This window comes from Fukomys damarensis, unplaced genomic scaffold, assembly GCF_012274545.1.
Source record: "Fukomys damarensis isolate Sample0158 unplaced genomic scaffold, DMR_v1.0_HiC HiC_scaffold_21, whole genome shotgun sequence".
Lineage (NCBI taxonomy): Eukaryota > Metazoa > Chordata > Mammalia > Rodentia > Bathyergidae > Fukomys > Fukomys damarensis.
Genome location: NW_022900933.1, coordinates 1,610,107 through 1,633,185, shown reverse-complemented (window position 1 = coordinate 1,633,185; position 23,079 = coordinate 1,610,107). Strand labels below are relative to the sequence as shown.

At 35.4% G+C, this 23,079-nt stretch overlaps 1 protein-coding gene across 1 annotated transcript in view; it reads left to right on the top strand.

Moving 5' to 3' along the window:
* The window catches only part of Exoc5 (exocyst complex component 5), a 65,625-nt gene extending 49,443 nt beyond the window's left edge, over positions 1–16,182 (top strand). The window contains exons 16-18 of the mRNA XM_010641441.2: positions 12,836–12,944; positions 13,137–13,352; positions 13,954–16,182. Coding sequence (XP_010639743.1) covers positions 12,836–12,944; positions 13,137–13,352; positions 13,954–14,142 — 514 coding nt within the window. The 3' untranslated portion in view covers positions 14,143–16,182. The remainder of the gene's footprint in view (positions 1–12,835; positions 12,945–13,136; positions 13,353–13,953) is intronic.
* Positions 16,183–23,079: the final 6,897 nt, after the last annotated feature.

Genomic DNA, 23,079 nt, shown 5'->3' with positions numbered 1-23,079 from the left:
ATTTGTTATTACTTGATTTCTTAATGATTGCCGTTCTTTCTGGAATAAGATGGAATCTTAGCATTGTCATTTCTCTAATGGTCAGATATGTTGAACATTTTTTCATATATTTGTTGACCATTTGTATTTGTTTCTCTGTGAAGTATTTATTTCTTTTGCCCATTTCTTGACCAGATCTTTAATTTTAGGTGGTTTAATGTTTTGAGTTCTTTTTATGTTCTAGGTGTTAGTCTTCTGTCTGAGGAGTCGTAGCTGGAAAGTCTTTTTCCCATTCTGTAGGTTGTCTCTTCTCCCTACTGATTGATTCTTTTGCTGTATTGAAGCTGTTTAGCCTGATATAATCCCATTTGTTGATTCTTACCATTATTTCTTGTGCATTTGAGGTTCTGTTGAGAAAATCCTTTCTTTACACCGATGTCTTCAAGTGTTTTACCTATTTTATCTTGTAGTAGGTTTAATGTTTCTATTTTAATGTTTAGATCTTTGATCTGTTTTGATTTAGTATATGGAGAGTGATAAAGGTTCTGTTTCAGTACTCTGCACACAGATAACCAGTTTTCCCAGCACTGCTTGTGGAATAGGCTATTATTATGGGTATAGCTAGATATCTCCCCAAAGCTTCATGTGGTCATAGGTGGGGTTTTTTGGAGGTGGCTGGATCTGGGGTATGAGATGCTGGGATCAAGGATGTGATGCTGGGATTGATTCATGGTGTAATGCTAGGATTAAGGCTGTCCTAGCCTGGGTGTGAGCACTACCATAAGGGCAATTATCCTGGATAGGATATAATGGACAGATTGAGGGTTGCTGCTTGTTGTTTGCTGGTTCATCGCTGATTTGCTGTCTTCTGCCTGCCAAGAAGTATTTCTTCTGTGCCATGCCCCTCTGCCGTGTTGCCCTGCCTTGGAGCCAACCAGCTATAAACTGAAACCTCCACAAATTGAGCTAAATAAACCTTTACTCCTTTAACTTTGGGTGTTAGGTATTTTGTCTCAGCAGTGAGAAAAGTAATTAAGACAGCTATCTTTCCTCCACATATGTGCTTTTTCCCCCTTCATCAAAGATTCAATAGCTGAAATTTCTGGGAAATTTTCTGTATCCTTAATTCTGTCCCATTGATTCATGTATCTGTTTTTGTTCCAGTACCATGATGTTTTTATCACTATTACTTTGTAGTATAGCTTAAAATCAGGTATTGCTATTATTGCTGTGCCTCCTGCTTTGCTCTTGCCCAAAATTAGTTTTGCTATTCTGGGTCTCTTCTGGTTCCATAGAAATTATATGAGTTTTTTTCTAGATGTGTAAAATATGCTGTTGGTATTTTGCATTGAATATGTATAATAGTTTGGGGAGCGTGGCCGTATGATAATACTGATTCTGCCTATCCAGGAACAGAGGCCATCTTTCCATTTTCTGTTGTCCTTTTCAATCTCCTTCTTCAGAGTACTGTAGCTTTCTTTGTAGAGGTCTTTCACTTCCTTGATTAGGTTAATTCCTAGGTACTTCATTTTTATTGAAGCTACTGTGACTGTTATTATTTTCTTAATTTCCTTCTCATCCCATTTGTTGTTGGTGTACACAAATACACCAACAAATACACAAATGTTGTATTTTTTTCTCCATTAAGTTTATTGGTACATTTAAAGCAGACAAAACAGATAAAATAATTTATCATTGGGATCTTGTACCTTTACATGCTATATGTTGGTTCTTATTTTTTCCCCATTCCCCTGCCATCCCTTCACCCCTCACCCTTCCCTATTTACAAAGATTTTGTTTCCATTTTTCCTTTTTTCACATTTTTTCTTTTCCCTCATTTCCTTTCCCCGCCCCTTCCCACTTCCCTTTAGCCATTTTCTTCCCATTTCACATTCTCAATTATATGATTGTTGTATGTTGATCTTGTATCCTGCTACACTGCTGAAGTTTGTTATTATTTCTGAGTTTTTTGGTGGGGTTCTTTGGGCCTTCTATGTAGAGCATCATTCATCTGCACATAATGATAATTTGAGTTACTCCTTTCCTGTATGTGTCCCTTTTTGTTCCTCTTGATTAATTGCTCTGGCTAATGTTTCAAGTACTATGTTGAATAGAAGAGGTGAGAACGGACAACTTTGTCTTGTTCCCGATTTTAGCGGGATGCTTTTAGTTTTTCCCTATTTAGTATGATGAAATAGCCATATACAACTCTTATCATATTCAGGTATGGCCCTTGTATTCCTGCTTTCTGTTGAGTTTTTATCATGAAGAAGTGTTGGATTTTGTCAAAAACCTTTTCTGCATCTATTGAAATGACCATATGGTTTTTAACCTTCTGTTTATGTGAAGTACTACATTTATTGACTTAGGTATGTTGAACTATCCTTGTGTTCTGGGATGAAACATACTTGATTGTGACGTATGGTCTTTTTGATAATGCGCTGTGTTCTATTTGCTAATATCTTGTTTGCCACGGGCCCAGCCTGAAGATGGCCCTTCTTCTCTTCCCTACTCCCTTTCTCTTTCATAGATTAGAGAGACAAAAAGATTGTAAATCCTGCATGACACAGCCCTAGGAGACAGTTGCATTATGTTTCCTTCTTCCTTGTTCCTTTTCTGCACATGCCCTGATCACAAGGTAATCACATTCCTCCTAGGCCACATGGGCCATGTGGCACTAGTTACCCCGCCTTCCTACACTATAAATAAAGAGCACACTGGACAGCAGGCAGATTAGCTCAGGCCATGGTCCCACCTGGTCCCAGCTGTCAAGAATAATCTTGGTCTCTTTGTTGTCTTTACTTCATCTCCCACCAACCTCCTTGGATGCTGTGCGGGTCGCGGCACTTGTTGAGGATTTTTATGTCTATGTTATTAAAGAGATTGGCCTATAGTTTTTTTCTTCTCTTGGATCTTTTTCTAGTTTGGAGATCAGAGTAATCTTGGCTTCTATAAGTAATTTTTTGCATTATGTTTCCTTCTTCCTTGTTCCTTTTCCACACATGCCCTGATCACAAGGTAATCACATTCAGCCTAGGAGGGCTTGAGGCGTATTGGTGATATAACATCCTTAAAGGTTTTTCAGAATTCAGGAGTAAATCCTTCAGATCCTCAGCAATTTTTAGATGATAGATTCTTTATTACTATGTCAAGTTCATAATTTTTAGCCTATGAATATCGTTTTTGATTAGATTAATTTCTTGAGTGTGACAGATTGTTGTTCCTTTTTTTTTTTTCACCAGTACTGGTGGGAAAAAGCTCAGGTCCTTGAGCTGACAGATTGTTGGATTTTGTTTTTTGACCCTGCCTGCCCGTCTGTGTCTTTTGATTGGAAAATTGAGGCTGTTAACATTGAGAGATATTACTGAGAGATTTGCTGAGAGGTGTTGGTTATTTACTGTCACTGCCTTCTTTATCTGTTGGTGTATCCTTTGTTTTTCTTTTCCTGATGTTTTGTGTTGCTTTTTATCCATTGACCTCATTAGTTTCCTTTGTTTTTAGCTGTGTCAGATTTGTTGTTTCTGTTGAGAGCTGGTTTAGCACTCATGTGTCTTCTGACCTGGTCTTTTTCAAGGAAATACCTTATTTTTCCATTTATTTTGAAGGCTACCTTCACTGGATAAGTTAACTTGGGGTGGAAGTTATTTGCTTTTAGGGCTTGGAATACTTCACTCCAAGCTTTTCTGGCCCTTAGGGTTTGTGCTGAGAAGTCTTCTCTGATTTTAATTGTTTGACCTTTACACATGACTTTTGTTTTTCTCTGGCTGCTTTTAAAAATCTGATTTTTTGCTGGATATCTGGTACTTTAATAAGGATATGCCTTGGTAAACTTTTATTCGTCTTAATTGTTGATATTTTATAAGCTCTTTTCTTATATTTGATCTCTTTGATATTTGGGAAATTTTCTTCCATCATTTCTGCAAGCATGTTAGTGAATCCATCTGTGCTATCTTCTAGTTTTTCTCAAACTCCAATTGCCTTAGATTGGTTTTCTTCTTGTCCTTTAGTAGCTGCTGGATAGTCTTCTTTTGTTCGCTTATTGTCTTTTTGGCTTGTTCGAGCTCTTTATTGTACTTCATTTGCTATTTTGTCCTCAATATCAGACGCTTTGTTCACATTGGTCATTTCTGCAGTATATGAATTCTATACAATTGTTAAATTTCAGGTATTTCTGCCTGACATCGTTTTAAGGATTCTGTATCCTTGTTGAACCTCATTCAAATTTTGTACTACTTTGGTTAGGCTGTCAAACTTTGTTTACCTGTTTCCCTGAAATTCACTGTGGGCATATTGAGATTGCTGTGAACTTTTTCTGTGAACATTTCCTGTTTGAACTCATCTGTTTTCTTCATCCCTTTTATGAACTCTTCATCTGTTTCTACTACCTGGTATTTGTTTTCTTCTCCCTTTGTGACCCCATTGCTCTGTCTTAGAGAGTTAGGGGGGGATCAGAGATCTTCTATTTTCTTGCTTTCCTATTATGTTTATTTGTTTTTTAAAATTATGTATGGCTCTCTTTTGTGGGAGGGGGTTACTGCAGGTTGAGGACTAGAGAAGTGAGGGACTAACTCACATTTTGTAGCTTAGATAGAGATTTTTAGTAGGATATTGCCTCCCTGTGAATAATTTTCAGTTTTGAATGTGAATGCTAGTATTTACTCCTTCTGCTATTTATTTCAAGTGACTTTGTCTCTGTCCCTATGTTTTGCTGAAAGAATTGCTTCTGGTTATTAACAATATCCACAGATACAGTCTTACAACACCTTTGTCTTGTAGTCCTTGCAGCTATACTTCCCCTGTCTATTCTCTATGCACACTATGACAGTTTATTATTTGTGGTTGCTCTGCAGCGAGGTAGGTGAGCTGGGCTGGGGGAGAATAGGAGATGGTTGGATGAAGAATGTTAGACACTAGGGGTAGGTTTGAAGGGTGGATAATGGTAGAGGAGAAGAAAAGGTTGATATGGGTTCTGATTTTATTGGAGTACTTTGAGTCGAATTGAAGAGTTATATTGAGAGTTTTCAGAGGATATTTTTTGGGGGCAAGGACGAGATATGGGAGAAAGGGGGTTTACTTTGTGATTGAGGAAAGCTGTGTGGTTGTCAGAACTTGCTGACAGAGAAGATAATAAGCTAGGTGAGATACAGAATGGAGAGGCTCAAGGGATAATACTAGAGAAAGTGGGGATGACTGTGAGGGAGCTAGATATTAGTATGGGGAGGAGCTTATGTGTTTGGAAAAAGAATAGAGAAATATATTAATAATACTGTGTTGGGAGTTGGAGGTGAAGAAACTGGATAGGGAACTGAGGTGAAGGGGACAGCCTGGATGCCTGTCAGGTAAGAGAGCGCATGAAAGAACAAATAACAAATGTAACACGGTGATAACACAGGACACCATGAAAGAACATAGCATGACCCCACACCACTAAAGAAATCAAGAAACATATAAAAAGTTAAACCTGGAAGATGTCCAGTGGGAACACAGTTAACTATTGCAGTGAGACAGCATATGTGATTCCCAAGCACTTCTTTGCCAGAGTCTGAGTTCCGGCACCCCGGTAACTCCTCCGACCCCTCCACTGCAGTACTGATGCTAACTCAGCCTCAGCACCTCTTTCTGCCAGGTTGCAGGCGTTCTTGCAGTGTATGATGTAGTCCAAGTTCTTGCATTAGGACCTCTTGTTGTTCTTCTCCCTGAGTGTGATGGTGGATTCAGCAGATGGGTTCCCTGGCTCTGAATTGTCCTCTGAGTCAGGATTATTCCTATGCAATCAAATCAGCTATAGCAGTAACCAGGTAATCAGTTACAGTGCTATCTATCAGAGATGGTTGATAAATAAAACACCATGAGACCTTGTTTGGGGCCTTTCTTTTGAGGGCCTCTTCTTTTAGAGAAGAAATTCACAGTTACAGTGTAAGCATCATAACAACCCAAGCCTTGATCCACACTTAATGTGCACTAAATGTGTTGGCTGTGTCTCCTGTAATGGTGAAAAACAGTATTCAGTAATAATTCTATAGAATCAGTTATCTAAAGACCAGGCGGTTGTGCTCTGAGGTAGGCCAGAGTAGGGTAGAGAAGGGGAAAAAAAGTTCCTTTTCTCCCCCGCTCCTTGCTCCCCTTTGTTAAAGTCCTCTGCTCTGTGGTATGAGAAGGAGGAAATAGGAAGGAGGCAAAGGATCCTAGTAATGGTAAGGGTGTGTTACATATTTAGAAGGGGATAACTCAGGAAAATGAGTATAAAATTGGTAATGAGAAATGGGGGTGGGAAAAGATTCTCAGACTGATATAAATGTTAGAGAAAAAGTTAAAGGGAAACAAATGAAAAGGAGGAGAGGAAAGAAAAAAATAGAAAATGAGTAAGACACAGGAGAAAGAGGTCAGGCAAAGAATATGGATAAAAGTAGGAGGGATATAAAGATACAAGGGAGAATTCCCTGACCCTCTATAAACTATATTGGGAGGGGGAGAAAAGGCAAAAGGAAGAGAAGCACACATACACAGACATGCTCATAGAAGAAAAAAGAGTAAAATAATAGAATAAAAAATAGAGAGATGGCCAGGCGTGGTGGTGCACACCTGTAATCGCAGCACTCGGGAAGCTGAGGCAGGAGGATCACTGTGAGTTCGAGACCAGCCTCAGCTACATAGTGAGTTCCAGGTCAGTCTCAACTACATAGGGAGACCCGGTCTCAAAAAAAAAAGACGTGTAGAAAGAGGAAAGCAATTTACAAAGTAAAACAAAATGAAAAGATAATACAATCAAATAAAGAATAGCAAAAGAAAGTTTTCTATTGCTTTGGATGTGTGGCTGTTTTCCGCAGCCTAGGATTAAGAAGCAGAGCTCCAGCCAGGACGTATCTCTGTTCGTGTAGGAAGTCTGAAGAACTGTGCTGAGTACAGAGATCTGTGCACTGTGAGAGCACAGCACCAATGTAAGCTTCCAACTCTGTGTAACTTGGACCATACTGGCCTCCGACCACAGGAGCCTGGTCTGTGTTCGTCAACCTCCGCCTCTCTCTGGGAGTCGCCCTAGTCTGTTCTCCAGTTGCCATTTCTCCAGTGACTATCTTTCTCTCATCCACTCTGGGAACTGGGCAGTGTGAAACAGCAGAGGGGTTGCTCTGGGACCCAGATTCAAACACTCATTCTTTCCTTACAGTGGTGTCCCTCCCAGCTCCTGTCCTGGGACTACAGCTGCAGGCACTTGTACTGAGGTCACTCACCATAGGTTGTGGAAGGCCGTTCTAGCAGCATTGTCCCACACTCTCCGTGCTGATTCCAACGCAGATAATTATAGTTCTCTTGGTCCTGATGTGTTTTCTGGTTCTCTCTGAGCAAAGAAGTTGTTAGTTTCACTTTGTCTTCCAGCTGGCTGCTAGGAAGCTACTCTGAGGTCTCTCTTCCATGGTGTGATCTATTCCTTCTGTGTCACTCAATCCTATTTTCTTTTCTTTTTCCTCCCCTCCCCTTTTCCCTCCCTTCCCCTCCCTTCCATCTTTTTGGTACTAGGGATCTAACTTGGGACCTTGCCCTTGCCAGGCATTTGGCAGAACCACTGAGCTAAATTCCTGGCCCTCAATCCTATTTTCTTCTCTAAGTTCCCTTGTGGTTCCCAGGTAACTTCCACTCATTTCGATTCTTCTCCCAGCAACTGTTTTTTTCCAGACTCTAGATTTTTATCCCAGAGAAGCTGAGTTGCTCGCATTCACTGCTCTGCCATTTTGGGAAAATTATCAAATATTTAAAATAAATGTATTAGTTTTCTATGAGTAACTTCTGTTGAGCACAGAAAACTAATGTTTACTGAGAAAAATTACCTGTTCATATTTAGAACAGTAAGTAGATCTCGATGGTGTATATATTTATTTATATTACCAGTTACTGAGCATGTACTATATGCTGCCACAATGCAAAGGACTTTTACCTGTATTATTTCATGCATTAGGTAGGAATGACTGTTTCCACTTTACATACAAGGAGACAGAGACCTAAATTAAAATAATTTGCTCAAGATCAGGGTTAATGATAGTAGAGCTAAAATTCAAACTTGAAAGCCCATGCTACTGAAGTTTAGATACATCTTTTTTAAAAAATGTAATTCTTTATGTTCTATTCAAGGCAGTATACTTGAATACAAGTTTTTGAAGGAGCTGTTTAAAAAGATAGCCTGGAATCTAATTTGTGAAATTGTATGATAGTAATGAGAAATTATTTGCATCTCACCTCCCAAGTAGTCTTCACACCGAGATCGAGAACTTCTACACAGCATGTGATAACAAAAGGGGAAAACATTAAAATAGAAGAATAAAACTGGAAAAAACAGGGTTTTATAGAATTCATTATTCATACCAGTTTACTAAAGAATATGTTTAAAAGTATCCTAAAAAGTAGTCTTGCTTTTGTTTTTTCCAGCTTCAGTAAGGTCTAATTGGACCAAATTTGTTTATATTTAAGGTACATGACATGTTTTGATATATGTACACTTTGTGAAATGATTACCACAATAAAACTCAATTTCCATCACCACAGTTAATTATTCTCTTGATAATACATGAGATCTAGCCTCTTAGCAAACTTAAAGTATAAATATAGTATTATCAGTTATAATATACATTAGATTTCTAGAATTTACTCAGCTTGCATAACTGAAATTTGTCCCCTTTAACCAACACCTGTTTCCCTATTTTCTGTACCACTTCCCCCAGCTGTTGGCAGCCACCATTGTACTCTGTCTGCTTCTATAAATTTTATTTTTTACATTTCATATGAGTGAGATTATGTAATATTTGTTTTTCTGCATTTAGCTTATTTTGCTTAGTACAGTATACTTCAGGTTCATCCATGTTCTCAAATGGCAGGATTTCCTTCTTTTTAAAGGCTCAATAATAATTCCATTGTATAAATATACCACATTTTCTTTATCCTTTCATCCTTCACTGGACATTGAACTTGTTTGCACATCTTGGCTATTGCAAATAATGCTACAGTGAACCTGGAAGATCAAATACCTCCAGATACTAATTTCATTTCTGTTGGATATGTACCCAGTACTTGGTTTGCTAGAATGAATGGTAGTTCTATTTTTAATTTTTTGAGGAACTTCTATACTGTTTTCCATAATGGCTATATCAATTTACATTCCCTTCACGGTTTCCTTTACCGTGAGAAATGACTTGTAACTCACCTCCCAAATAATCTTCACGCTAAGAATGAGAACTACTATTCTCTCTGTGATAACAAAAGGGGAACAAATTAAAATAGAAGAATAAAACTGGAAGGAAACAGGGTTTTATAGAATTCGTTATTCACACTAGTTTACTAAAGAATGTGTTTAAAATAAGAGTTTTCTTTTCTCTATGTCTTAGGCAACATTTATCATCCTTTTAGGCTATTTTCCATCCTGGCATGTGTGAAATGACATCTCATTGTTTTTTATTTACATTAACCTGATGACTTGTGATGTTGTACACCTTTTCATATACCTGTTGGCCACCTGTATGTCTTCTTTTAAGAAATACATTTTTCTAAATTTGTGGTTTTTTGCTACTGAGTTTGCCTTTCTTATATATTCTGGATCTTAATCCCTTATGTGTGGTTTACAAATACTTTTCAATTCTTCTGTAGTTTCTCTCTTCATGTTTTTAGTTATTTTCTGTTCTGAGCAGTAACTCTTTAATTTAATGCACTCTTATTTGTATATTTTTGCTTTTGTTTCCCATGCTACTTTGGTCTTATCCAAAGAACCAATGTCCAAAGATTTTTAGTTATGTTTGCTTCTAGTAGTTTTCAATTCAACAATTAATGTTAAAGTTTTTAATCTATTTTGAGTTGATGTTATATATTTGGTGTGAGATAAAGGTCCAGTTTTAGTCTCTCTGTGGACTACCAATTTTTGCAGCACCACCTAACAAAGACTGTGTTTTCTCTGTTGTTTGTCCTTGGCCTCCTGCTCAGTAATAAGTTGATAGTAAATGTATGGATTTATTTCTGGTCTTTACGTTCTGTTCTCTTGGTCTGTGTGTCTGTTTTTTTTGCAAGTGAAGCCAGGATGTGTGATACCACTTGTTCTTATTCTTGCTCAAGGATGCTTTGGCTCTTCAGTATCTTTTGAATTGTCATATGAATTTTTAGATTTTTTTTTCATTTCTGTGAAAAATGCCATTGGAATTTTGATAGAGAATATACACTAAATCTGAATCTCATTTGGATAGATGGACATTTTAATAGTATTCTTCCAGTTCATGAACAGGTTGTCTTTCCATTTATTTCTTTAAATTTTTTCAGCAATGCTTTATAGTTTTCAATGTAAAAGTCTTTTTCCTCCTTGGTAAAGTTAATTCCTAAGTATTTTATTCTTTTTGACACTATTGGAAATGAGATTGTTTTCGTAATTTCTTTTTTGAACAGTATGTTGCTAGTGTTTAGAATTGATTTTTGTATGTTGATTTTGTGTCTTGAAACTTTACTGAATTTACTAGTTCTAACAGTTTTTTGATAGTCTGTTAGAGTTTCCTCTATATAAGATCATTTCATCTTCAGAGACAACTTTACCTCTCTCTTTCTAGTTTATATGATTTTTATTACTTTTTCTCGCTTAATTGCTCTGGCTGGACTTTCACTGCTAATGGTGAATAGAAGTGACTAACAGTGGGCATTCTTGTCTTGTTTCTTATTTTGGAGAAAATTATGTTAGCTATGGACTTATAATACGGCCTATGTTGAGGTGTATTTCTTTTTATATATAATTCACTAAGAATTTTTATTATGAAAGGATATTGAATTTTGCCATATGCTTTTTCTGTATCTTCTAATAATTATATGATATTTATCTTTCATTCTGTTAATTTGGTTTATCATACTACTGGTTTGCATACGTTGAGATACCCTTGCATCACAGGCATAAATCTTGTTTGGTCGTGATATGTGATCCTTTTAAAGTGATGTTGAATTCTGTTTGCTGTTTGTTTTAACATTTAAATTCATCAGGGATATTGGCCCATAATTTTCTTTTCCTGTAGTATCACTTTCTGCTTTGGAATCATGGCAAAACTGGCTTCATGAAATAAGTTTGGAAGTGTTCCCCCTTTCCCATTTTTTGGAAGAATTCAAGAAGCCTTGGTGTTAATTCTTCAAATGCTTGATAGTATTCACCAGTGAAACCACGTAGTCCTGTGCTTTTCTTTTGGGGAGGTTTTTGATTATGAATTTAACCTCCTTTCTCATTACTAATCTATTTGGATTTTCTTCATCATTTAATTTTAGTAGGTTGTTTGTTTACCCATCTCTTCTGTTTATCCAGTTTCTTCTGCTTTTTAGTCAGGACTAGATGATGTAATACATAAGTAGAACTTCATTTAATATCATTATAATGTTTATGTATACATTATATATAATGTAAGTATTTACTTCCAAGAAGTATGTATTTTCCTAATCTAAATCCCTCACATCCATTTATTTTTTTCTTGCTTTGCCTCAGAATCTGAAAATCACTTTTGGGATGGGGGTGGGTGGGAAAGGTGTAGATAGATATTTTAGCTTTCAAAAGTGCAATAAATATATTTTTTCTCGATATCTTATAAATGAGGTAATTTTTTCATCTTCCCAAACAAGCCATATTCTGAAAGTCTTTGCATTAGTTATCACCTTAAAGGTGCAGGGGTCTATGGATGTCTCTTTTAGTGTGACTTTGAGCATAGGCTTACCATTTACTTGCACTGCTGCTGATGGATCTGTCCTTTAGGCCAGAACCCCTTAGTTTATCTCTTTCCTTTCTTGTTTCTGTCATCTCAGTCTTTTATGTCAGGGCCCTACATTTATTGAGGATTTTGGCATCTGTCTCACCATTTTTCTTTTAACTTTAAGTCGGGTTCCTTCCATGCCTATGAGTAAGCTATTCACTTTCTTAATAATCTCCACTTAACTATCTCTTCCTATGCTCCACTGTACCGTGATATCATTGGTAATAAAACCTTGAACCTGAATATCCTACTCAGTTTCTACAACCTCTTATTTTTTTCAATTCAGAACACACCTATTTTCTGACCTCAGCAAGACCTCTCTCCTTTAATCTCTTTAGCATATCAATCTTTGTCCTTTTCCTAACTTTACTTTATTCATTCTTGTGCTTAAATCGCTTAGTCACATGGACCATCTCTTCAATTATTACATTGTATTTACCCTAAAATCCATTGCCATCAACCATGACTGTGTTAGAGACTATAAATTCTGGACTAGTATGATCTGTCTTATTGCCATAATTGAAGTGGTTGCTTGCTATTAGAGAACATGCATAACACATATATGTACCATTACAGATCCATGCCCTTGTTTCTCACCTGGATCTTTAGTAACACTTCATTTTCCTTATTGTCCTCAGACTTGTGATTCATATTTCTTGCACCCACTTTTCCAAATCTTGTCCATTTTTCTTCTTCTTTTTTTGTACCAGCGATCGAACTCGTGACCTTGCACTTGCGAGCCAAGCGGTGGAGCCACTGAGCTAAATCCCCAGCTCTTGTCCGTTCTTCTTAAGCCCACTATCTTCCCACCTTTCTAAACATTCTCTCTGCCTAGATGTGCCTTTGGAAATCCTTAGTTATAAAGGAAGTAAGTTAATGACAGACTTTGAGGTCCTTAAGATTTCTCAGTACTGACCAAAGAATTTGGCTTGAACTAAAGAGCCATGAGCTTTTGATATCAAAACCTACAGTTTTCCAAAACCTGAAGTTTAAAAATGGCAAGATTGTTTTACAGGGATATTAAATTAAATTTTAATTTAGTTTAAATGAAAATAAAAGTAAATACTGAATAAATTAAATGAATCAAATATACTGTATTCTCATTTTTCTAGGACATTAAATTGTATGATTGGACAAATGAAGCATATCCTGGCTGCAGAGCAAAAGAAAACAGATTTTAAGCCAGAAGATGAAAACAATGTTTTAATTCAGTGCACTAATGTAAGTAAGACTCTTTATTTTGCTAATCAGGGTATCTGCTTTGTTAATACTTTTAATATTTTCACCAGTATATCTTGCTAAGTCCTAAAATTTTTCTTTTATATTTAGAGATTAATGAGAAAAGATATATATTTTGTCCTTAGCTAAACTGATAACACATATCACATAATAAGTGTAGAAAAACTTTTATAGGCCTGTGTAAAAGTCTGCGCTTATGTAAGAAAGCAAGTGGAGAAGATAAAAAATTCCATGGATGGGAAAAATGTGGATACAGTTTTGATGGAACTTGGAGTACGTTTTCATCGTCTTATTTATGAGCATCTTCAACAATATTCCTACAGTTGTATGGGTGGCATGTTAGCTATTTGTGATGTAGCTGAATATAGGAAGTGTGCCAAAGACTTCAAGGTATGTATATACAAATAGCAAACTTAAAAATAAAATGTCAGACCATTAAAAGTCTGTATTGACTTGTAATTATTATTAAAATGTCTATAACTTTTAACTGTGATGAGATGTGTCTAATAACATCTTGCCTGAAAAACCGCTTCCATCATATTTTTTCAATATTAACACATTTTTTCCTTGTGCTTTCTTTTAGACAAGGTTATATATTTAGTCGCACAGTCTATGAATGGCCTAATTGATAGCCATAGCTAATGCTGTGTATGTCACACATTAGGGTAGTAATATTCTTTCTTCATGTATGTCTCTCTGAAATCATATTTCATGGGAGGCTTAAATTAATGATAACTAGTTCTAGTCTCCCAAAATAGAGAGTTTTGAGAAAATTGGTGCAATATGAGTCTTTTCAAAAGATTATAGAATTTTTGTAACTACTGAAATCTCTGAAGTTTATTCTTCAGCTTTCAAAAAGTTTAATATATTGAACTTCTTCCATAGTACAAACTCCTAACTGGCAGTATGTAAGACAAATTTGCAAAAATAATTATAAAATGGGAAGTTAATTTTGTTTCATTGTTTTGTTTTTCTTCTTCTCTCCTTTCAGATTCCAATGGTATTACATCTTTTTGATACTCTGCATGCACTTTGCAACCTTCTTGTAGTTGCCCCAGATAATTTAAAGCAAGTCTGCTCAGGAGAACAACTTGCTAATCTGGACAAGAATATACTTCACTCCTTCGTACAACTTCGTGCTGACTATAGATCTGCCCGCCTTGCTCGACACTTCAGCTGAGGTTAAATTGACAAAGGAAATGTGTTATATTTCAGCAGCAGGTCTCGGTTGATAGAAAGCACAGGAGATTCCTTATGACACAGCCAAGATTTTATGGAAAAATGACTGTTTGAAAGAAAACTGCAGCCATACTTAACCCTTGAGGTTTTATTTGAAAATTGGACGCCACTAGCTGTATTTACTTTTTCCTGCTAAGTTGAATTTTAATTCCATTCTTGAATTTATACATTTCAAATTCTGTAAAACTACATGTCACTGTTTTTCATTCTGGAAAATGTTGGTGAAATTTTACCAGTGTTCTGGTTCTAGTTCTTTAACATATTCCGTCTGGAAATTTTACCATCCCATTTGCATTAATAGGTAAAATACAACAAAACTACATTTATTATGCATCAATTTTTAATGACCTTTTCAGTACAGGTAAATGTTAATCAGATTATTGCAGGTTTTTCTAAGGAATATGTTGACTCCTGTAGAGGTTAACAAGTATAATTTCTGTAGTTTTGTTGATTAGAATTTTTTCTGAAATACAATTCCAAGAAAATGTTACAAACTAAATTAAAATGATGAAATATTTTATGCAGACATCAGGAGTGAATCAGAATACATCTGCTTTCTGGGTAAAACATAAAGCTTGCCATTTCTTATTTGGTAAGGAGATTATAAGCCAATTCTAGTAATAAATTAATAAAACTACCTTATTTTATATTTCACTTAAGGTAAGGTAGAAGACCTTAACTAAAGGACCGTATTTATTCATTACTTTAATATTTTAATAAGGGGAGTAAAGAAATGAGGGACAGTCTAAGTAGTGCATATGAGGAGTCAATGTTAAGGAACAATGCAATTCTTTAAGATTTTTATCTTTTTGCTAAACTTGAGTAAAACGTGATGGCTAAACCTGCGCTAGTCTACTCTGAGGAACTGGGAATTGACAGGTGACATTATATATGCGAAGTTTGGACATAAGCTTCGCAAAGACTGGTTACTTTCAGATCTGTAATTTCTTTCATTATCCGTTTTTCAAGGCATTTCTAAAGTTATTCCTACTTGATTATGGCTAATTGAATTGGCTTAATATGGTGACATAGTAAATTACTTACAAAGTTTTAAACATGAAATTAAAATTTAGAAAAGCCATTACTTTATAAAACTTATAAATATGCTCCTTAAGAATACATTCTAAATTAAATATAGTGTTTCCGCTTCATTGTGTTGCTCATACTGTTCTAGGAACCAGACGAACTTTTTAATGTTCACTTTATTCTCGACAACTTTTTTTTAAATGCAGGCCTTTTGGCCTAATTTGGGAAAACTTCTCTTTTTCTCAGAACCTGATTCTAAATGGTTATCAGTTTTACCAAAACTTCCACGTCCAGCACTAACAACTGTTTAAATCACCATTAACTGAATTTTTTCACTTTCTTTTTAGCCCAGTGTTATCAAGGAATGCTAGGGAAATGAAGTATGCCAACTTTTGTCAAAGCATTTTAGGGCACTGTGGCAGCTTTAGAAGGCTTTCCAGGTTTGTATTCTTAGCCAAGGGAAAGCCAGAAACAGGTTTTGGATGCACGAAAAAGTCACGTGCTTGTACTATTGCCATGTTAGAAAGCTCTTATGTGAATTCAAATTATACCTCTGTTACTTAAAGCCAACAGTTTTAAAGCAGTAGTTTTACTGCCATTTGAACTCTTTGTACAGTGTCAATTTGTAAAAAAACAAAAAACAAAACAAAAAACTCAAATAAAATGTGAGATGACACTTAAAACTTCCAAATCAGAGAAGCGCTTCAAATTATTTTGTTTGGATTAATTTTTTAAATGTAAAGCATATACTTGTTGCTTAAATATTTTGTTAATTATTTCTCCCGTGCTTGAGTTCTGTGCAGTATTTTCTATCATGTCCATTGACAGGACAGCAGCCAAACTCATAAATGAATACATAATTTAGAGGGGTTAACATTAATGCTCAATAAACAAGTTCCCTGCAGTTTTTTTTAATTTTTTGTATATTTTAAGGACATCCATAGTGAATTTTACAAATTTTTATTTATAATTTTGAGATACTCTTTTTTTATTTATAGTATAGGTTTCACTTTATTTGTTTAGCCTAAAAGAACTGACTGTATAGCCAAGATTAGAAATTTAACCTAAAAAGTCTTGTTTAACAAGAAAAAAAGATGTGTGAAGCAATATACATTTTTTGTATTCTGATATTAAAGTATTTTCATATGTGCCATACCAAAATGTGGCCCAAAATTTATAACTCAAAAAAAGTTCATCAATTAGTAGAATTTTTTTTTAATATGCACATGGTGAAATTTTAAGTAGAGATAATGGAACTTAATAACTTTTACCAACACGTAAATTAGAGGAACTTTTTTGCAATATTCCGCGTTTCCTCGTGAATTATACACAGTATTTAAGAAATCTATTGAAATCAAAAATATGCTCTAAACACAACAGATTGTTTTTCTAAAACGCCGTGTGTTATGTGAAATGCAGAACACTAGTTTAAGAAGAAAGTCTGACCTCTATAAGTTAAGCTACTACAAAGAACAAGTAGCCAGAGTCAATGAAGAGTCCTTATGAAGAATTGTTAACTTCTGGATGATCATCTGTCTATTCCAAGACAATCTTTGATCTCATTTTGAGGTGGACCATCATGACTGCAAGTATTTAGGATCTCCTTTGTTATTTAAAAAAAGATCTGCTAAAGTAGGTAAATTTAAAGTAGGTTAAATTAAAATTTTAGGCAGGTTAATTTATGTTAAATATTAGGCCATTTTCTTTCCTTTCACTTCTAAATATTTCACCTTCTGAATACTGAATCCTTCTAGCTCAGAGTGAAATAACTTATCGGCAATAGAATGATTCCAAGTGGAGAATTTATTGGTTCCTTAAAATGGCTCTTTCTCATCTGCGATGGTAAATATTTATAAGTATCCAGCTAAAGCGATATTGGTTCCTGAAATGCCACAAAATCCTTTAAGTGGTCATGTTTATCATTTCGTGGCTAAATCATTCGTGAACTGTGCGTGGTGAGACAACAAGAACACTCAGCTTAATGTTTTGATGATTAAAAGGCTCACACCTGGGAGATTAACATGTTTTTAATGCAAAAAGTACTCTGCCACATATTGCTTATTAGTTTCTTAGAAGTCTGAGGTGTTTTCCAGAACCATACTGACTTTTCCTGACTTCCGATGGAGAGTTTGACATACCAAGCAGTCTATGCTTGCATCCCATTATTTTAAATATATTCCGCTTCTGTACAACTTGTCTCTGCTTGAGAAGGCTTACACTGTGATACAGTGTGTACTTTGGAAGAAAAGAGCAGTCCGTGTTGTTAAAATAACTGTACGTGAAGTAGACATAGTCAGCAATTTAAAAAATGTTAGTGCCTAATAAAGATAATTATAGCTACATTTGGTTGGCTTAAGTCCCATGCACTATGCTAAATCCTTTACATGCATTATTTGATTTCAAAGCAGATAATTCCTAGGACTTGGGTTCCATTATTTCCATTTGATAGATGAAAATCCAAGGCACAAACAGGAAAGTAGACTTGTCAAGGTGTATAGCTGGTAAAAAGCCAAGGTCTAAAATCTTAGTGTTTCTCATTCACTCTGACATTCCATATCTTATTTTCTTTATGTAACATTAAATAGTTTCTTTACTTTGTTTTATGTGTTCGATGTGTTTTCATACTTTGTTTGACTTAGTTTTAAAATTATGTAAGTAGACAGGGAATTTTAATTTTAAGTTTGTACCTAGTAGAAATATGTCCATCACAAAGTTCTCCTTAGTAAGTTTTATAAAATTATGATACTTTTTCTTAATAATTTTCACACTAGAAAGAGTCCAAGTATTTTATACCATGGGAAAAGATGGTAATGCTATTTTATAAGGTATGAGGAAATCATTAACACATTAAAAAAAGACTACTTTAAATGTCATAAGCTTGCTAATTCTGTTAGCTGTTTAGTGCATTAGTATTTTTTAAGTGGCTAATACTACATTTAAAATGTAAGGCAAAAAATAGTATATTACCAATTTGAGGTCATTTTTATATAATCAGAATTACAAGTCAAAAATTGCCTTAACTATCACCTTTTATTCCTAGCACTCATCAGTCATTTCTCTTTGCAAATTTCATGGGGAAACAACCTGTAAAGTGTTTGAGAGAAAACTTATACAATAGAGAATAAGAATTTTAATTTATGAATTGGATCAATTAGGTTGATAACCCTGGGCTTAACAAAATTTATATTTGTAAACTAAGGCCCTATATATTTTATCAATTTTATTTAATAGGTACCAGTAAACTTCAGTTCTTAAGATTGAATATCTATTTGGGCGTGTTGGAAGAAAGTAATTAAATACACTTGCTTGTTTTCTAAGTGGTTTAGAAGGTTGCGTTCTGCCTCACCATACAAAGCCAATTTAAATAGGAATATATCATACTCCAAATAGCAAACAATCTCTGAGGAAAGGCATTTATTCAGAAGGCACAGATTTATGCTAGACAGCAGTGATGCATTACAAATATATAATTATTTGCACTAATATTTGAGCAGGTGGAATGGATTAGAACATGGTCAACATTATGCTGCTGATAACATGTATTTTTCTATATTAATATGTACTGTGCAACATGTATTAAAATTGTCAATAATTCATTTTAGCCAAGATACTAATATTTATATTACTGTGTTTAAGAGACGGTATCCAACGGAGCCGCTTTTAATTTATAAGTCTGAAAACAAATTAAGTTTACTTTCAAAAATCACTTAAATTACTTTATAATCAGTGAAAGGTCAGTAAAACATAGAATTATCAGTGCCTGGTGACTTAATAGGAAGAAATATGGAGGATAAGAGTGGTAGTGGGAACGTGGAATGAAAAAGTTAGATTTCACTTACAGCTCAGATGAATGTCTTCCTTTGTTTTCACCATTGACAGTCTTAAATGAAGCAAATGTCCCTTCCTGTGTATCTTTACATTAAAAAACTCAATGAGTAGTGGGTAAATATCAATTCAAAGGAATTAATTTCCAGTGCTGGACTTTCAAAATTTTGAGATTACATCCTGAGAGGTGGGAAACTTTTCCAGTGTCCCTATAATCTTAAATAGGCAGATGCCCTTGAGGCCTCCCCTGTTTGCCTACCTAGGATGTTATTCTATACTGTCAGTAACCTTGGTTCCTCTGGCCTTTTGTGGTGGCATTCTTTCATTCTGTCAAAGCTGCAGCCTTTTACTAACCAAACACCAAATGGAATCTGGACAGTGTTGACCTAAAGAAAACTACAAAACTACCTCTAAATATATTGTGTGCATATACTGTGTATTATTTCATGGCTAACATAGGGGATTTGCAAGAAATTATATCAAAATACTTTGTTAAGAAATAATGCCAAGTGCCTATTAAGATTCTCCAACAGACTGTATTGTCAATTTTTACCACAAGGGGGAGAAGTTGTTTTTATAGTTATATCTACATTCTTGTTTCATTTCAGATATAGAATTCCTGTAATTTTCTCTATTGATTAACACCTATGAACGTGACACTGTTGTAAGAGAGGAATGTGTGTGAGTGTGTGTGTGTGTGTGTGTGTGTGTGTGTGAGATTCTGAAAATCATGCATGAGAAAAATTCTGGGAGAATTAAGGACACAGAACCACAACATGTACATGTGCAGTGAACACAGGAATTGGACAAAGTTCATCGTAATTAAGATTGTGTTTTTTAGAGTTACATATATTAAACTCCTTTATCAGCTCTTTAAGAACTTGATTCTTCATTTTAAAGGAAAACTTTTGCAATAATCTCAGACTGACAGAAGGGTTATAAATTTTTGCTTCCTTTATAAATTATAAATAAACTGTTTGAATGAAATTTTTCCCCATTGCTGCCATGATACAGCTATACTTTTTTGTATTTCCAAAAAGAAGAAAGTCTCTTGCATGACTATGGCACCGCCATTGAGTTTAGGAAGTTAAATTGGTGTCTTGTTGTAGCTATAATCCTCACCCAAGTCCTACATGTTGCCCTGGTAATGTCCCAGTAGGTCACACTTGAACATTGGGTGTTGCCTTGGGTTGTAGTCTTGAATATCTTTCATTCTGGAACAGTTCCTCAGTGTGTCTTAGACCTTTGGGACAATTGGCACTTTTGTAAATTATAAGCAAGTAATTTTGTCCCTACATTTGGATTTGTTTCTTCACAATTAGGTTCCAGTTGTGCTTCTTGGCAGGAATTGCAGATGCTATTCTGTGTTCATCCTGTCAGGTAGTGAAGTTTAATCTGCCCCATTTCTAACGGTGTTCATTTTGAACACATGTTTAACATTGTGCTGCTCCACTGTAAAGCAACTATTTTTCCCTTCTTAGGCATTTCGTAGGGAGGTAATCTAAAACTGTGTATATATCCTGTTCCTAATCAGAATTTTAACATTAACAACAGTGCAGATTCATAATTTCCTACTTGAGGGATTATAATATTACTGAATCTCAAATCGTCACAAATTTAGTCAGTGGGAACCTGTTTAGGTTGGCTTTTATGTTCTTTTGACATGTTTGCACCATTTTTAAGGCACTTGTCTTACCTTCAGCACAACAGGATTTTCTAAACTTATTTTGTATTTCCCCCAGCGGTGGAATCCGCCATCCTTCGCCTTTTACCGGAAATTGGTAATTAGAAGACAAGATTTGGGCACGAGATGTGTTCCTTGTGATTCAGGTGTTGCTGCCTCTACTTCAGTGGATAATGCTCAGGGGTGTTAGGTGTGTTCACACATACATATGTTAAGTACGTGCACGCATTCCCTCCCCTGTGTGTTACCTTCCTCAACTCACCTGAGTTTCAGTACTCCAGCTTCTCCCTCCTTTGCTTAGGTGCAGGCATTCTCATCACCTCTCTACTGAAGTTGAGGAATAAGAATGATTGTTACAAAGATCATGTAAAGATTTAAAGTTTAAATGAATTGTTCATACTTTATCATTTAGAACCAACAATATTTTGGTAGTTATTTTTGTTTTTGTTTTTTGGTTTATTCTAGTGAGCAAATTATCAGTAAAGGTGGATTGAGGAGTGTTATGTCAAAGATACAGAAGTTAAGTTTTGAAGAAAAAATTGAAGTGCATTCCATATGTTTTTCTCTATCTCCTTGCAATTGTAATTGTTATTTAATGCTAGTGTACATGAGAGAAATTTATGCGAATGGAAATCTGACCATTAAGCACTGAATAGCAATAGGATATTTTGGCTAATAAAGTTAAAAGGAAAACATGATCATACATTGTTGTTTTTGTAGGTCTTTCATCAAAACACATACTAAGGGAGACCTCATATGGGAAAAGAATCTATATCCATTTGGATTTCATACATACTGAGATAAGCTTCATGTGAAGTAAGAGACAAACCGAGAGATTAAGTACTTGGCCAAAATTACCATAAAATTCAAACTCATGTCATCTGGCTTCTAGAGCCATTGTTTTGAACACTTTGTTCTGTTACCTCTGGGAAGATCTCACAAAGGAGGTTACATTTTGTTTTTCTCATGGAGAAGGCTACATGTTATATGGACTTCAACAAGGCAGGTAGCATTTCACAAAGTTGGGCAGGGGCAGAAGTGAGTCAGGCTGTGTGCAGGTCTGAGTTCCTGCTCACTGAGGGAGTCTGCTCTTAGTGGGGCTGTCCACGTGTGAACCATCAAGAAGGGACAAGCCTGGAGGAGTAGCATGGAGTCTTCAGTCTAAGTCTCTTAACTTAGGCTTTATGCTAAGGACAACAGAAAAACCATAAAGATTAAGTGGTGAACAACATGGAAATTACGTGTTTTAGGAAAAGACAACTGGTAAGAATATATGCAGTGGCCCAAAGGAAAGAAGAGAGCAGAAGCCAGGACACTGCACTAGAAGGGATGGCAAAGGACTAACCACTAGGAGAGTAGCATGGGGATGAAAAAGAGGTAATGGATTCAGGAAACATCTGAAAGATGAAATCAGAATTTGTTATGGCTTTGTTAGAATTGGAGGATGAGCAAGAGAAGGGATCAAGAAGATTCCACAAGTCATAACCTACATATCTTGGTGAATTTTAACATTAGCGACCTATTTTTACACGTGAGAAGGTGGTTTAGGAGGAATGTCATTGAGTGCTGAAAGAACATCCTTTCACCAGAATTTGGTTCAGTTTGTACAAACAATTTAAACTTTTTAGTCTTCAATTTTTCCAGAAATACAAAAAAAAAAAAAAAGTGGCAAGAGATAAATGGCATTCTTTCTATGGCTTTGAAATGGGAATTAGTTTGCAATTGAAACATTTTTTTATTAAAAGCTTTTTACATTTCAGTGCTGGGAGTAATGGGTAGATTCAAATTGAATGATATACCAGGTATCCTTAAAATCAGTCCTGAAGAAAGCCTAAATGAAAAGGCTGAGGACAACAAAAAGATGGAGGACAATATCCTAAACTATTCACATCCTAGGAGTACTCTACAAGCCAAAATCTTCCACTGTCACACTCAGGATGTTAAATGGTCCCTCTGGGGAGACACAGTCCTCAGCCATTTTATTTTAAATGAAACGCCACAAAGATTGGATGGGTCCTTGGCAATAGTGTGCAGAAAGCCCGATTGCAAATTACAAATATCGCTCCAACCAATTTTTTATTAATTTCAGAGGGTGTTTTGAAAATTTTTTGTTATTAAGAGATTTGCTATAGTCAAGTTATTTGAAATGGGCTACTTGTTAACCAAAGAATTAGCAAATTTCTCCATAGAAATTTCTCTTTTTGAGTCACAAGAAAAATCCCTACACATCATCTTTTTATTGTAGATGCTTTCTAATTCTGCTGCAAGAATTTTATGAGAAATTATTTTTATTGAAATTACTGATTCAAACATGTACAGAATATTGAATATTTTAACAGCTCA